At 37.2% G+C, this 16924-nt stretch overlaps 1 protein-coding gene across 4 annotated transcripts in view; it reads right to left on the reverse strand.

Moving 5' to 3' along the window:
- map7d1a (MAP7 domain containing 1a) overlaps positions 1 to 16924 on the reverse strand; it is a 40328-nt gene that overhangs the window by 21160 nt on the left and 2244 nt on the right. For all 4 annotated transcript variants that reach the window (XM_044118063.1, XM_044118061.1, XM_044118062.1 and 1 more), the window contains exon 2: positions 4271 to 4468. In XM_044118063.1, the coding sequence (XP_043973998.1) occupies positions 4271 to 4468 (198 nt within the window). The remainder of the gene's footprint in view (positions 1 to 4270; positions 4469 to 16924) is intronic.

Consider the following 16924-nt stretch of genomic DNA (forward strand, 5'->3'; position numbering starts at 1 on the left):
GTCAGGCTAGGCGGACGACCACGCTTTGGTAGGTTTGCTGTTAAGCCACACTCTTTCAAATTTCTTTTCATGTTCAAAGCTGGGGCTGTTGTTTATATTCTATCCGAGGTTTAAACACTACCAAAACTTCAGCCCCAACTTGTCTGGACTGTTTCTTGGTTTCTATGCTGCTGTTTGATCAATCATGTTGTCTCAAACATTTGAGGACTTTAGAGAACAGCAGAGATTAAATTTCACACAGGATCAAAGTTGGACTATATAGAAAAACGCAGCATGTTACCTTTTTTCAAAAGGTAACATGCTTTTTTCACTTCAAGAATATGCACTACTTATGCTGGTCTTTAACAGAAAATGCTAATAAAATATACTGTGCGCACTCCAAAGGATTGTGTACAGAGAGCATCAAATTAACAGCTGCAAATCCAACACTCAACTAAAACTCAAACTAGCAAGCTAAAGTACTTTAGCCAAAAAACAAAGCTTATCGGTCATTTGCTTCATTTAGAAAACGCATAGCTTAGTCAACTCTGCATTTATATTGTCCAGTATCTACTAAATAGCTGCTACATTTGTGTCCTTGTTTAATTGAGGACTGACCTTGGCAATAACAAAGCACAAGGAGTCTGATGAACACAAACACTTTTTTTTTCCTGCATCTGAACAATCAAAACCAAGAATATATGTCTCCACAAGGAAATCCATGTAGAAAACAGGCAACATGCCATAAAATTTTATGATCCATTTAAGCATTCATTTCAAATGCCTATTCTTGATAATAAAAAAACAAAAAAAACAAAAACATCATTCCAGTGAATGGTGCAGAGTAGGCAGAGAGGAGAAGAAGAGAGGAGGAAGGTACAGCAAATCTATGTCACCTTCATGTGGGCAGACTTTTGAATTTAATATTTAATGCCTGGACGAAGACACACTCATCTCCGACCGATCCTCACATAAAATTCCATATACCTCAGCGAACGCACTCAGTTCAGGGCGATTGCGGAGAAAAGCAACAAAAGACACTGAACTATTTCAAGAATTCAAACCACAAACTAACAGGAACTTTCCAGAGAAAACATGTGGCTAATGCTGTATTTAATCAAAGCCACACTTTCAAGTTCAACACCCATGCAAAGCTTAGCTGAAAATGTAAGGGCTACATCAGTTTATTTTATAAGAAATTTTATAAAGTCAAAAAAATAAAAGCAACACAAGCTTTGCAAACTGATTAACGCCATTCTATATGATTCAACAATTTTCTGAAGTATTCAGTCTATTTTGGTGCCACTCTCAACAGAAATACAGACATTCTCTACAGATTTACAACAAATATTGCTATTAACCCCAGAACTAGATGAAAAGTTTGTAGATGAAAGGAAGAATGGAGAAACAGATTGAAGACCATTTAGATGGAACAACAAAACAAATGGATTGACTTAAATGAACAAAAACAAATGGATGGACGGACAGAGACTTAACTGAGAAAAAGATGTAGACAGAAGAACATTTAGATGTTTCTCATCTGTCATAACCCTGGAAACCTTCATCAAGGCTGTCGTTGTACATTTTTGTTCTATTGCAGCTTTAAAGTTTAACAGAATCTGAGCACTCACTCTAAAAATCTTTCCTGTTGTAATTAAATCCCTCACATAAAAATATAGGTCACCTATTTTCCAACTCAATGAGGTCATTTGAAATCACCACTTTATAAAACAGCAATGTAAAACCAGACTCCGTATTACAGAAAAGGCTAATGTGATGACTGTAAATAACATGGTCCATTGGGAAACACCGGCACAGATAACGTTCTTGACCTGGTTTGAGTCGTAATGCTGCATCATCTCCCTCGGTCTTCATAGACCAGATGTTGAGAGTCTTCGAAGTGGGAACTCCTGTAATAGGGTGAGGCATGAATCTTGAAATGCAGAAACTATCTGCTCTGCAGCCTCTCAACAACAACCGCTGACCCACTTTGATATTTATAGCAAGATGGAAAGTCCATGTGTGCAGCCTTGGTGGGAGTGATGTGGCGCTGTTAGCACCTCTTAGCCACTTTAATCATAACAATCCTGAGTATAAAGCTTCAGAGACAAAAACAGACTGGCCTATAAAATTTGGCAGGGTAGAATATGGGTTTTAAATGACAGATGCATGCCTTTCTAAAAATGGAAACTGTCTTCTTTTTTTTTTGCCTCGACTTATGGGGGACAACACAACTATGCAATGTAGTGTTACGGAGTTTTATTTTGATATTTTAGAAAAATGCTTCTAATGGTTTAAAATTTGTGTAAGCACACCATGGCTGAAACACAAGTCTTATCCTTTTATTTCACTAATTATGGGCTCAGAAAGAGCTTTAATTTCCAAACAGGTCAAAGTTCAAATCTCCAAAGAAAGGAGCTTTACAGAACAACTGGGGGAAAAACAAAATTTGCCCAGTAAAAAGAATTAAAAGAAAGACGAGGGGGCAATTTTTGGAAATCTGGAAACTCTCAGATTATGTTAAATTGGATCAAACCTGTCTTGAATTAAAACAAAGGCATCTGCATAAAAGAATTACGAGTAAATAAATAAAAAAAACCAGCAACAAATCAAGTGGTTACTAACATTTTTAAAGCACTTAAAACTAAAGTTTGGTGGCTGAAAAGTGAAACAAAGACAATAATAATTAATGGTAATTGAGGAGATAAAAGAGGCTTACACGTCAAAAACCCTGAAACTCAAGTGGAGCCATTAAGGAAACAACTCTGAGGAAGCCGCCAGGTCAAACTGACTGAAATGGGACTCCTTATGCCACGAATTGTTATAGAAAAAGCACATGGCATCTACCCATATTAACCATCCACTTCCAAACAGAGAAAAGTTTTTTATATTAGAGAGACATTTTCTTTACCAACTTGATTTAACCTGGAAAAGTTGAGCCACTTGATTCTCTGACAACATGATTAAAGTTTGTTCTGCCTCCTGAAAATTATTATTGGATTCACTCTTTTGTCTGAGAGCCTGCTGTCAGTTTTAATCTGGAGACTGCCTCAAAAGAGCCGAATCAACTCCAGCAGAGCGCAGATGGAAGTGCATCTCCATCAAAACTGTGCCTCAAGTCAAAGCAAAATCATCTTACAAAATATTTAACTCAAGCCAACAGACCTCTAAAAAGACCAACCGATTTCTCCGGGGTGTCTAACTTTTCCAGATAGCAGCGCTACCACACCTGCATATTTTCACTGCTCCTTTACTATAACAGCATTTACATTTTTTATTTAAAATTTTCCAAAACTTCTGCCAAGTTTGAAAATTTTCAAACTTGAAAGTTTGAAAGTTTGGCCAAATTGTGAATTATTGTGTCACCTTTAATGAACTTCATATTTCATTATTTCTCTCCATCTTTAGCGATGCGTTCCCTTTTTCTATCTTTTTGCGCCACATTCAAAATGCATGTTGATCATCTTACTTTTAATCATTCAATATGTCAGCAGCGCAGTTACATAATCCATCTGGAACTAAAAAAATTAGCATAAAAATGTGGTCATTTGAAGTTTTGAAGGGAGCCGTGCATCAGGTCAAGGAACCCATGTTTTTCACTTCCGATATCAATACAGATATCTAAGGTTTTGCATCGGTCAATATGGATCCGATACAGAACGTTTCTTTATTTAAACACAGACATAAATGTGCTGAATTACAAAGTTACTTATCAACTCTGCTTCACAAACAATCTGTGTTTTACAAACATGCAAAACCAACACAACTCTAACATTTTTCAGTCAGTGCAATTATAGGTATACAGTCAATGTAAAATAAATAATAAAAACAATAGGTTGATTACTTTGGTCAAATGTAAAAAATAAACATCAAAGCTTCTTTCAAATGGTGCAGAAAGTGCAATTAGGAATTTTAAACATAATGTAAAATAAATAATTAAGCATGAAGTCGCTCGAATTAGACTGAATAGGTCTGCTCTTATGGATTGGGCACATTATCACTGATACTCAATCTAGAATTCTTTTTCAATATCAGCGCCGATATACATATTAACACCGAATTGATACATCTCTAGTCAGGTCTGTTGTATTGAAGCTTTTGACAAAAACAGTTGAATTGCTTGGAAAAAAAGACTTTGTATCAATATTTTGGCAGATCCTGGACTATGACTCAACTAGTCAAACAAATCCGACAAGCTGGTAACAAACATACCAGTCTGAAGTGCAAGAAAGACAGATTTTAAGACATTTTATCGCCGAGATACCATCAATAAGATCCCTTGCTCGTTTACCTCTTTTTGACCTGGACACCGGTGAAGCAGGAGAGCTGGGTGATCGAGAGATGTCGGGTTTCACAGGGGTCATCGGTCTTCGATCGCTGTCCTTTTTGACCGGAGACTCCATCCGCTGGGTGTTGTCCATCTTCAGGGGGCAGCTTTCTCCCTCTGGTTCAGGCCTCAGAGAGCTGGTTTTTAGGGCAGAGCAGGGAGCTGGTCGAAAAGAAACACACAAAGAAATAACAGGTGAGTGACTGAGGGTGACAAAGCCAACCTGAGTAACAGATCTCGACTTGTTTCTCTTCATTCCTTTCGCAGCCGAGTCCATGAGGCAGATCGGCGTGGGTGACGTCAGCGGTGCGGTGATTAGGTGGAGCTCATGGCTCAGAGGACAGAAATCCCCTCTTTTCGAAATGTTGATTTCAGCGCTTTTAACAGAATAATGGAACAAAAACACAATCGAAATAGTCTATTTGAGTAACAGCAGATTATCACCCAATAGCAAAAGCAGAAGGTTCATCTTGTTATTCAGAAATTTAATGAACAGATTAAAAGGGAGAAACAGCAACTCAACATAAAAGACAAATGTTTGATTTAGTAACAGTCACCGTTCTTTTTGATGACAAATATCTAAAGTATTTTGTAGATAACTGGCACCGAGGCAGGTTATTTGGGACTTTAGCTACATCATGACTCACTTTTGACAGTCTGCTGAACTTTTATCTCCGTCTCAAACATTAGTTTGTCTCGGCCTGGACTGCCAAAGAAAGACGGTCCCGGCAGGGACACTTGGCTCCGTCCGAACACTACTGTATTCCCTTCACTCCCCGTGGAACCACGTTGGGGCACATTCACTTTTGTATAGTCTGAGGGTAAACACTGGGGCAACATGCTATACATTATTCAGACTTCGCCTTAAATGATTTGGACAGTAGGGGGCTGTCACACTGGAACACTAAAGATTTACTTTGCAGATGCCGTGCTGTTCAAACGCTTGTGTAGAAAACAAATGAGCAGCCAATTCAGGGAACTTCAAAGGGAGCTGATTTTTCTTTGACTGTTTCTTCTGTCCATCTGGACAGTTTGGACCCTGGATCTACACATGCTCATTGTCACTTCAGAGACAGTCTGTGGTCCCTAGACAGGTATGGAAATAATAAATCATTAGTGTGGGATGTGGAAAAGTTGCTGATGACCATGAGCTTCAGCAATCCCTCTCAGAGTCTATAAAGGATTTCAGGTGGGAGATGAGACATTATGTTTCCATTGTCCAAGTTTGCCACAATTGAATAAGCATTCCCAGGCAGAGAGGGGCCATTGTTGAGGTCTCTGCATGGCAACGGGACAGCAGCCAAAACACTGCAATGACAGCAAGAAGAGAGAGGAAGCAGAGGGGGATGGTAATGAGATAAACTGCAAGCAGAAGATGAACACTGGAATTAGTTCAGGACAACAAAAGGAAGCTCTAAAAACATAAGCTAATAATTTAAACTGTGGGAACCAAGAATGCAGTAAAAGAATAAGGGAAAGCAACAGCTTTGACCTTTTTCCAGCTGCATTTGTGTGTGTCAGAACTTTTCACATGTTAGCACAGTTACATCCCTGAAATGTTTATGCAAATGAGTGATGCAACAGAGCTGCAGGCATTCATCTACTGCAACACCTTTGGTGGTGAACCATAGGAGCTTTGTGCTGGAATTTAGAACCATTTCCTCACCGTTCCCGAGGGGCAAATCTGGCATCAAGGGTAACAAGAGCTACAGGAACCAGAGCAATCATTGCAAACATTTATTTTTCAGACACTTGGGAACTGTACTTGTATTTACTGGTCATACTATATTGCCAATAATGACAAGAGTGAAAATGCAACACAATCTCTGGAATGCAGGTGCTGCTGACAATGAATACCGATGAAATCTGATGCACTCTGGGAGTAAGACGCAATGGGATCAGAGGGAGGACTGCCTCTGCAGAGCTGGAGACTAAAACAAGGGCTGATTGATGCCAGCTCCTGCCTGTACAGCCACATAACTGGGAGGAGAGAGTTTATGGTAGATGACTTGACTAAGAGATTTTGTTACTTCCAGCAGTGTCTGTGAAAATATTGCATAAGCATTCTCCTCAGTGCACATAAAGGCTGGTTAAGCTGATGTAAGACAGAGAGGCGAGAGAAAATCTGAAACTAAATAATAGATATTTAAAATGTTGTTTTATGTACTTTTGCATAACATCAGTTTAAAACAAAAAATAATAAGAATAATCAACCAAATTTTAGTGTTCTTATTACACTAGAGCAGTCTCTGATCTTTGTAACTCAGCCAGTTTTATCCTCAAGCTTCCCAAAGAAACTGCAACCACAGGAGAACTACAGCCAAAAACCATTAGTCCACTCCCCTGTGACATCATTTTATATTATTTAGATCTATGAATCAATGCACATCTACTTCTTCAAACAAGCTGAACTCTACAGCCTGTGCGCAGAAAAGGAATCTAATGCAGATTATTGAAAAACCTGTATGGAAGAAACAAGTCACATACAGTCTGAAGGATCTGACCTGTGCAGTAATAATAGTAGATCAGTGTTCTTAAATAAAGGGTTTATTTAAAGAAAATTTTAGATTTTTTCTTAGGTGCACTTGAAATAAGTTTCCTTCAAGATTATTTTTCAAAGAGGTGCAAAAATGTTTGTACCGCTTAAAAGTACTTATATAAACAACATCTGTTTAGACAACAAACAGACTGCAAGAAAACAAAACTTAGGTTTAAGAAGATCAGGGAAACTGCTTCATTGAACATCACCTTTAACAGTGGCTCAAGCTCTCCTTTTCTCTGTAGTTACCACCCTGTGGGTATCAGGCAAGGAAGCATACAAATGAGTCCATTAGAGTGTAAAAGTGACACTCAAGTCGAGTCAAGGAGCAAAGGAACTCATGCAGAGGTGTGTGGATGTCATGCATGCCTGAGCACAGCAAGCCAGCAAAGTGACAGGTTGGGAATCAGCAGGTAATTAGCACAAGTCAGCGGCATTTTCATCCTGTAAAGTGGACCAGTGGAAAATCATAAAATAATGTCAGGGAAATTGCGAATTTAATTTCATTGTTTTAATTTAACAGTGTTTGCTGATGATGGTTCAAAAGTGCAGCACTTTGCAGTTTAGCTGAGGAGATTTGGGGTAAAAATGCCAAATTAAAACTGGGGCGACTAGAAATCCTGCGACACAAAACGGGCTCCAGCCGAAATCCAATTTCACGCTTTAATAATTCTTTGAGCTGTTTTATAAATATCTACTTATGTGAGTCTTCTTTTCCACGTAGTATCCCTTGCCATTTATTACTTTCCTAAGTGCAGTCAATAAGTGGCCTTCAAGTTTGTTTGCTTTTTGTAACAAAGGGGTATGAATGTGTTTATAAGTGCTGTGCTCATGTTTGGAGCACAGAACAGTTCTGTAAATTTAACTGCACACAGATTTTCTGGAGCATTATCTGCATTTTGAGCAGGTCGATCTGTTATTTGTGTGCTTAGAGACCAAAGGCCTTACGACAACACAATGACATAATCTGAAGCAATTTACTGCACTGATCTAATTTGTGTTAGTCTGATTACAGATATTACCAGTACTGTATTCACTTTAAGTGTTTCAGCAGAAAATTCCCCAGTTGTGAGAAATCCCTTTAGACAACAGTGATGCTGTTTTACGAAAAAACTCAGAAGGAAATTATCCATCCTGTTCAAATTTTGCTTTGAACTATTGTAACATATTTCTATGAATATGTGTTTATGCTGATAAAATGTATAGATGTCATGGACATGGACCATGTCATGTCTTTCTATCTTTAATATGTGTTGTCTTAACTTGTCTCGTTTCCAGGAAGGCATGAAATAATGTTGATTTAAAATATTTTAGCAACAATAGTTTTGCATTATTCATATAAAACTTTGGATAAAAATATATCATGAGCCAATTGCTTTTATTTAAAAACAGAGGCGGGGGTCATTGTTACAGCAAGGAGCACAAGGCACTGGTTAATAGAGCTGAAACCATAAATATATTTTATAGACATGTACAGACTCAGGCAAACATTAAGAATAAACAACGGCTAAAGTTAAAAGCAGATTTCAAGAAAACCTGAAGATTATTGTGTTATGCGGCTGTTCTGATCTTAATGGAGTAACACACTGAATCTAAAGAAGTGATATCAGACGCTTTAATATTAAAACTATCTGATCAACAGGTGGTGAACGGGTAGCCATGTACCACTCTGCGCTCCATGAAGATAAACAAAAACCCTGGAGAGTCTGGCTCTTTCTCCTGCATCTTAAAAAAGGGACTTTAAACAGATGAAATGGCAAGATGTACATTTATTTTTAAACAATAGCTGTTCAAAATCTTTGTCTAGCTTGATACCAGCAACAGCCTGATGGCTGTTTTATCCAGTAACAGACCTACCGTTGTGCTGTTGGAGCTGATGTTCATTTCACAGCATCCAGAGAGTTGCCACTGCCGTGCCAAGATACAGGGCAAAGTAAAAATATAGGGCATCAGTTGTAATATTTATGAAGCCACAAGCTCTTCTGTGAAGCAGCTCTATTCAAGCCAAACATCAGTTAGTAGAAAAGAAGTAAATGCAGCAGGAAAATACTTATGAAATAGACTACAACATGAAAGAAAGGATTGCTATAAAGGATTCTAAGTCAAACAAACTGCATAACGAAACATATTTGAAACATATTGAAGATACCGTCTAGGAGTAAAATACTGCAAAGGAAACAGGAAAGAGTGCAACTGATTAGGAAGAAAAGAGGAACTCAGGGAAACACACATAACGGATCTGCATCTCATTTGGGATGGAGCATGAGACAAATGAACTACCTCATCGCTTACTCCCAACACATCACCCCTCGCACTTGGTTGTGTCCATTAGTTTCCAAAAGAATGATGCAAGAGAGCCAGGGCCCCAGACACGCATAGGAAGTGCAGAGTAAACAAGCAGCAGTACTGAACCACACTGCACTCTGAGCCACTGCTTTCAGGCCAAGGGTTTGAGTAGCAATTAGAAGTGGAAACAGCATTAAAAGGTAGGAATTGAAAGGACTCATCACTGACAGAAGAAAGGTACAAACTGTCCTAGTTTGACACTGTGGTACACAACTAACACTAATGCTGGAAGTCCCCCGTTCTCCATGATGTTCCCATGTTACCACACACCTGCATTACTGCCTCAGAATAACATCAAACTCTGAGAAGGTTAGTTAATCAGGGCTGGGCAAAAAATCTATTTTATTGATCAAATTTTTGGTTCTTTAAGATTTAATTAATGGAAAATTTTGAATTATTTTCCACCGTTGCACTTTGTTGATTTCCTTTGTACAGAGTGATGTCAGCAAGCCAAAGTCTCACCACCTGAATTGACAAGCATTTATTTTTTTTTATATTTTTTTACAGCTTCTATTTTATTTGGACTTTGATTGCAGGTGAACTCTATAATGAAAATCAAGGGTTAAGTTTTTAGGTTTTTTTCCACCCAAGAATAAAGTCACATGACATTAAAATCGAAATAATGTGAGAATAAAGTCTTAATAGTACCAGAATAAAGTCATGATATTGAGATGGAAGTAGTAATTTAATTAGTACTCCAACACACAAAAAAGCAGAAAACAAATGATTCTTGTTTTTTTTTATATCATTAATACAATTTTTTCATAATTGTAAAATGTTCTAGTAAAATTATATCTTTATTCTGCTAATAGTATGACTACTTTCTCGTAATCGCCACAGAGATCAATTTAAATGGCATCTGGCATAAAAATAATCGGATTTTCTTTTTAGCAATATCACCTAGCCCTACTGTCAATAAACCATTATTTAAAATATCTTAATAAGTAAAGACCTATAACAGTTTTAATAAACTGCTTATGTCAGTGTATGATCAAAAATATACAAGATTAACATTTATCAATTACTACCTAGGTAAGACCAATTAAACACAGAAAACAATCCCTACTATAGGGCAGTAGCTTGTTCTTCTTTCAGTAATCAGACTGATCCATTCAGGTAGGTGTGCATCCTGACCGACAGGGCTAGGATTCCTCCACTGCTGTCCACCAGACCTGTGAATACTAATGTTTTGACCAATGGCTGCAGCAGCTTTCTTCTCATCACCTGGCCCGGACTCATGACAATGCAGAGCATTTAGCCACTGCTCTCCTCTGAGCCTGTGTGTGTGTGTGTGTGCATGCGCCAAAGCCACAGCGCTGATGAAAGGATCCGCTTATCTAAACTAGCAGCAGCTCCCTACAGACCCAGCATCTGCTGCTGCTGCCAGGGAACATGCCCCAACAAACACCAAGACCCAACCTAGATGGCATGTCTAGAGGTAGGGGAGGAAAACTGAGTCAAGCTGCAGAAAATACAAGCTGTGCTCAATGACATCAGAAGACGAGGGGGATTTCTAGGTCACCGATGCTGCCACATTAACTGGAAGTAATGTAAATGTTATTTTAAGAGGCTTGGAAGACTCTGGTTTGTGTTTTACTGGATTTCTCCTCAGATAAAGTATGGGACAACTCAGTTTCATTCATCCTGCTTGGTCTTTATGCAACTTGGCTTACTTTGGCCCAAATCAAAACACCAATCTGAATTAAAATACCAAAGGTTTAAAGCACCTTCACTATGGTGCTGTGACAAAACAGAAACCTTTAACCCAACAGTGCTTTTCTTAGAAACGTAAAATATAGCTACTCAAGTAAATGTTACTGAGATTTCAGGCCAGTTACATGGTTTTATTCCACATCAGGACTTTGCATCATTTCATTTAAACTGTCAAGTTTGGTTTACTGTGCGATTCCCCACTTGAAAGTGATAGTCTCTACTATGAAAATTAACTGGATTATTCCAGTTAATCCAAAGAGCCTTCAATTTAGCTGATCCATGGTCACCATAATTTTTAGCCTTCCAGCCACATAGGTGAAAAACCTCAGAAGAAACAGAAACACATCTACGCTATTTTATTTTGAAATTAACAAGATACATACATTGTGAAATAATCAAACAGATTTCCCCCCTTTTAAACCAATTATTCCAAAAGTATAATAAATAGCAAACATTTTATAGTAAAATTCAACACCAATAAATAAATTAGCATATTCCTCAACATTTTGTTAAATATATTTTTAGTCAAAATTCTATTCAACATTTATTCATTTTCACTTTCTACCATAAACAATAAACACCAAGTGTATTTATTTATTTTTTTTAAGTTACTCACTTGATTTTAATATTAAAACTGTTCAGTACAACAACCAGAGTCCATGTGCTGCTCCAATGAGATTCAGGAAATGAGTAACAGCATTGTGAGGCTTACAGGCTGTTCTTTACAGTTTGTAGAAAACATTTGCACAGTTCTGAATTTACATGTGCTACCAGCACTGTTTGCTTCTCATGCTGTGGTATTTCTTCAAACAGGAGTGACAGGTTAGTCACACCTAAAGTACCTGCACTCTCTGATTGCTAGGAGATTGAGTCCACCTGGTTCTCATCACTAACAAGTAGAGAGGCTGCAGAAAGATGCATCAGAGGGGAGTAGCTACCTGGCAGTTCACCAGAACATAAACCTTACCTATGATAGATGAGAAAGTTCACACAAGGTTGGAAGTTGTCAATGCAACGCCTACATTTACTCAATAAAAATTAGAAATGCTTCTCCTGTGGCCATTTAATTTGCGTTTCTTTTATAGTGCCCAAACTTGCTGAGCTTCCTGTTTTTTTTTCACCTCTGTCCAATGTCCTTAATGATCGCCACATTTAGAATCCGAAAAGTTTAATTCAATGAAAAAAGATGGCATCTCATCATCTTTAATCATACCATTTTATCATCTTGGCTAACACTTTCTCCTGTTTTACTGAACTAAAAGTGTTGCCTAGCAAACAGTTTTACTATTTTATTTCATTTTATTAATTTAACAGAATATTGAGAGATTGGAGCTAGGAATTTGGAAGGATGGGTGGATGTGTGTTTTTTTCCTGTTTGCATGCAAAAGTGTGTATCGTCTGTCTGTTATATTTCTGTGCAATTATCCAAACATAATATTTAATATGGCAGCCTGGTGTAAAACATTAGCATCTTAAATGAATATATCCACTTTTGAAATTATTTTGAATAAGATAAGTATTTTTGAAGTAACAAATCCCCCCCCCCAAAAAAAAAAAAAATAGTTTCATTCAAAAATGGAAACTAAAATATTTTCTGAATCAAACACATCTCAAGCTGAAGTGATCCAAATAGTTAAACTCTTTGATTCAACCAAAACCTAGTATTGTTTTCCATGCAACTAAAAACATACATAGCTTTGTTTTTGTTTTCCTGCTTGCCATTATTGATCTGGAATATCTGGAGTGATATTAGCTCACCATAATTGACACTAAAACAAATAGATTCAAATGCTGTAGCTTATACTCGTTTCTTTGAAGTTGATAAAACATTGTGTATCAAAGCTGTGTGGTATCCAGAGCATGAATATATAGCACATCAATTATAATATATTACCAATAATTTCATTTGGGTATCTCATTGCATAGTATATTGGTAAAAAATATTAATCCAAATCCATACACTGAGCAGTTCTTTCATGTAAAAATGTATTATTTTTACATGCATCCAACACAATAGCGTGTGAAGGACACAGAACTGAAAAGATTTTTACCATACCTAGTCAAGCATTGGCAAATAACCTGTGCATTACTTATGGACTACAAACAAGCCATCATAAGCACAAAGATGGCAGCATGCTTGTCTCAGACTCTTTCTGGCCATAAATACACTAAAGCATCACCTGCTCTGTGACAACGTGGATATTTTCACAAACTTACTTCAAGCTTCAATCTAAGCAGAACTCTTAACACCATACAATTACAACCAAAAACCATCATTTGGAAGATTTTTGTCTACCCACATAAAAACCCAGAGCTTATTTACAGACAGCAACGTCACCTCATGTTTCTTTTTGTCAGCTAGCTCCAGTAATAGAAGATAAAAATCAACTCCTGCAAAGTTGTAATTTTTTAAAACATTTACTTTAAAGAAGCACAACATGTGCAAGAGATGATCTGTTTACATGGTCGTAACATCGGATGTTTGGCCTTTAACTGAGGAGGAAGTGGTCTAATATTAGCAGATAGATCTGGTGACTGGAGAGAGAAGAAGAGGAACATCTTGGATATTTTTCACCTCAATGGAGGTGGCAGAAACAAGCAACATCAATCCAAATCAAGACTTCCTCTTTGTTCCAAGGAGGCAGCAAGGCAGCTTTGGCACAGCTGAATCAGCAACACCATCAACAAAAAAGATAAGGGGTGACCACAAAGATGCCTGCCAAAAACTGCATGTGCCTTTTTTCCATTTCAACAACAACTTGCTCATTTAACTTTGAATAACCTTCCAATTACCAAGTGCATGTTTTAATGATATTTCTAAAACATTTTTAGCAGCTTTGACTAGTCAATCACTAGTAAAGTTTAAATGTGAGCGCAAAGAGAAAGGTTATATTTCTTCTCTTCAGCTCAGTGAATGAACAAACGTTCACAGTGTTTGTCTTTCTGATTACATTATGCTCTGCTGCATTGAATAAATATTGGCAGAATATGCCTACAGTCTGGTGGCCTCTGATATCATTGCAAGAATCTGTGACATTTGGCTTAATAAGCTTGCTAGTCAGAGAGCTTGCCAAGAGTGAAATAAGAAATAAATTTCTCATCATAAGTGAAATAAAAAAATCTAACCACTGGCCTGTTACAGTGTTGGTTACAGGCCAACACTGTAACCTGTATATTTCAGAAGGATTAACAGCGACATATAGACTACTGAAGGGTTTATTTGCAGAGTCCATGTTGAATTTGAGTTGCCAAGGTTAAAGTTCAAATGTGCTACCCTTTAAAGTGATTCATGTTTCCAACATAAAAGCATTCATATATGCCTCCTTTTTAAACTTAGGTTCAAACTTCTTCATATCTTTCAGCAGGTATCACAATAGGACCACTTTAAGTTTTAATAGAAACCACTTGCTACACTGTTTGCCTTTCCGGCAGGCAGGGATCCACCTTCTATCCTCCTATGATAGGTCAACATCAGGGTGGTGTGATTTACACCAGTTGGGTGTTACAGAATGGACTAGAACTGACCTGACTCTTCGTCTATGTGGGGAGTTGTACTTCAGACATAGTTTGCTCCTCCTTAAAGCATTTTTTATCCTCTAGATAAATTTGTTTTGGTGCAACTGTCTTAAATCTGGGTTATGTCATATTGGCTTGAGTCTTTGTTTAAAAACTCTACACAGTAGTTTCTCTTTTAGAAAGAGAAAATCATATAGAAAAAAATGGATAAAAAGGAATCATGATATAACAGACAATCTGAATTAAATATTTTTGGAAGACAGGGTTTACTGAACAAATCTTTTTGTTATTTAGATAACTTTTGGCTCTGAAAAAGAAAGTTATGACAATGTATTTACTCTCTTGACTTTTCAATCGGTTAAAGCCACAGCATCTAGATTTTGTAAACAATGTCTATTACATATTTGTTAAAACTGCCACTGTGCCTTGAGAGTATGAGGCATATAATCCATAAAAATAAAAAAATATAAAAAAATAAAAACAGAGCTGCTGCTGGTCCCTCACACGCACACACAGCGTGACATCATTTATGCTTCTAAAACAAGGTGATTACATCTAGGTGCAAACAAGTCTTTTTTTTGTCATTTGAAACTTGAATTGACCAAAATCCTTAAAACTGGTCAAAGCTTAAAAAAAATAAATAAATAAATAAAAAAATAGAGACCATAAAGCTGTGGTTGTTGTATTTCAAAATTTTTCTTAACATATTCAAGTGTGACACAGTACAATGCAGCATAAACAACTACGAGTATGTCACAGTCCACAAACTGTGCTGTGGATTCAAACCAAGGGCTCACTGCTACAGAGTTGGAGTGACTTCAACCGGTTTCTTTGCGACTGATGTTTCTGATCTTCTCATGTCTGTTTCTGTACAGCTTATATGGCTGAGCCCCACTTTGAAATCTGCTGAATCTGGGCTTTGCATCCATCTTGCACAGCTAGGAACTAGAAACCCTTTTGCAGATGAACACCACACTATAGCTACAGTAACAATATGTAGGTTTTACAGGTACTTTATGAGCAGTTGTGAGGTGTTCAAAGTTAATCTAACCAACCATATACACATGGGAGTCAAAACCTTTTTGATTGTGCATGAAATGTGTTACATGTCATCCAGAAACAGATTTCATCTTCTACACTTTAAGATGTAGAAGATGAATATGAAAAAAAAAAACTTATTTTATGTATTTTTATTCACATCATTAATAACCCAAAGTCAAGCAATGGTAATGCTACATGCCCAATGGCTTAAACCATACAATTCATATACACTGTCAAAGTTGAATCTAGCATGCATCAAACTGCTAGTTTTAGCTGATTTTTTAAGCCCCACTGCTAAACAAAGACTCATTTCTGTTGCTATAAGGATTTATAATTACACCGTAAAACTAGGAGGGTCTGTGGGATCCAGACTATTATTCCTTTACAAAGAGATTCAAAGCTGCTCCAAAAATGGGACAATGTTGTATGCTTCTCCCCTCCCCAAATTACATAACTCCTGTGGCTGAAAAAGCATAGTTGACTGATCCTGTTTACAGCTAAAGCAGTTCTGACTGCTAAAGCTGGTGGATTCCACCTCATTACAAAACAGACAAGGATTACACTATTATCCCTTTCTTTACTCTTCACAGTAAGTGTGGCGATGCAGGTTCAAAATCAAGTGAATCATTTTTTAACTAAAGCACAAATTTCTCAGAGGATGCTAAATACATAAAAGGAAAAAGTAAAGTCCCTCCTTATCTTTGCTTGTCATGCCTTGGTTGCTCAGGTGCTACACTTAAAAAGAGCAGGTTGTCATAAAAGCAGCAGAAAAAAACATTTAGGGAAAAAAAGAGAATAGAAAAAAAAAGAGGGATTAGAAGATTTTGGGAAAAAATCCTGACAGCACATTTTCTCAGGGCTGGTGATGGAGCTTTCAACAGCTCAGGTCCAAGGATAAGCCTTTCAAAGGAGGAGATAAAATGAACAATCTTGTGGCTAGGGAGGCCTAGCCCAACTATTTGGAAGAATCCAGGTGTTCTTGCTCAAGCATGTTTTACGTGGGCAACACACAGCGAAGACAAGGCTTCAGAAGATTATTCTTAAATATTCTTACCATTTTTTTAAACGGTTTTTAGAAAACACATCTATGCTTTCATTTGTTAAAGGCTTAATGCCATACCTGATAAAGCGTCAAAAGGTTAACAAGAAAATAAATCTACAAAGTAAAATCAACAGTATGTCATTGTATTGATACAAAATCAGATCTCTTTCACATTTCCTTACATTAGAACCACAAACTTTACTGTTTATTTTGCTTTTATGTGACTTAACATATCTCATTGATAAGACAGCATTATCAAAGTGGTAGGAAAAGGATAAAATGTTAGTTTTCAAGTTTTATCTCAAAGTCTTAATGTGGTTTATGTCTGAACTTGGACTGGGCGATTCTCTAGCATGAATATGCTTTCTAAACTACTCCATGATTCTTCCACGACTGATCTGTTTTCAGCTCAGTCCATCTT

Source organism: Gambusia affinis, linkage group LG05 (assembly GCF_019740435.1).
Source record: "Gambusia affinis linkage group LG05, SWU_Gaff_1.0, whole genome shotgun sequence".
Classification (NCBI taxonomy): Eukaryota; Metazoa; Chordata; class Actinopteri; order Cyprinodontiformes; family Poeciliidae; genus Gambusia; species Gambusia affinis.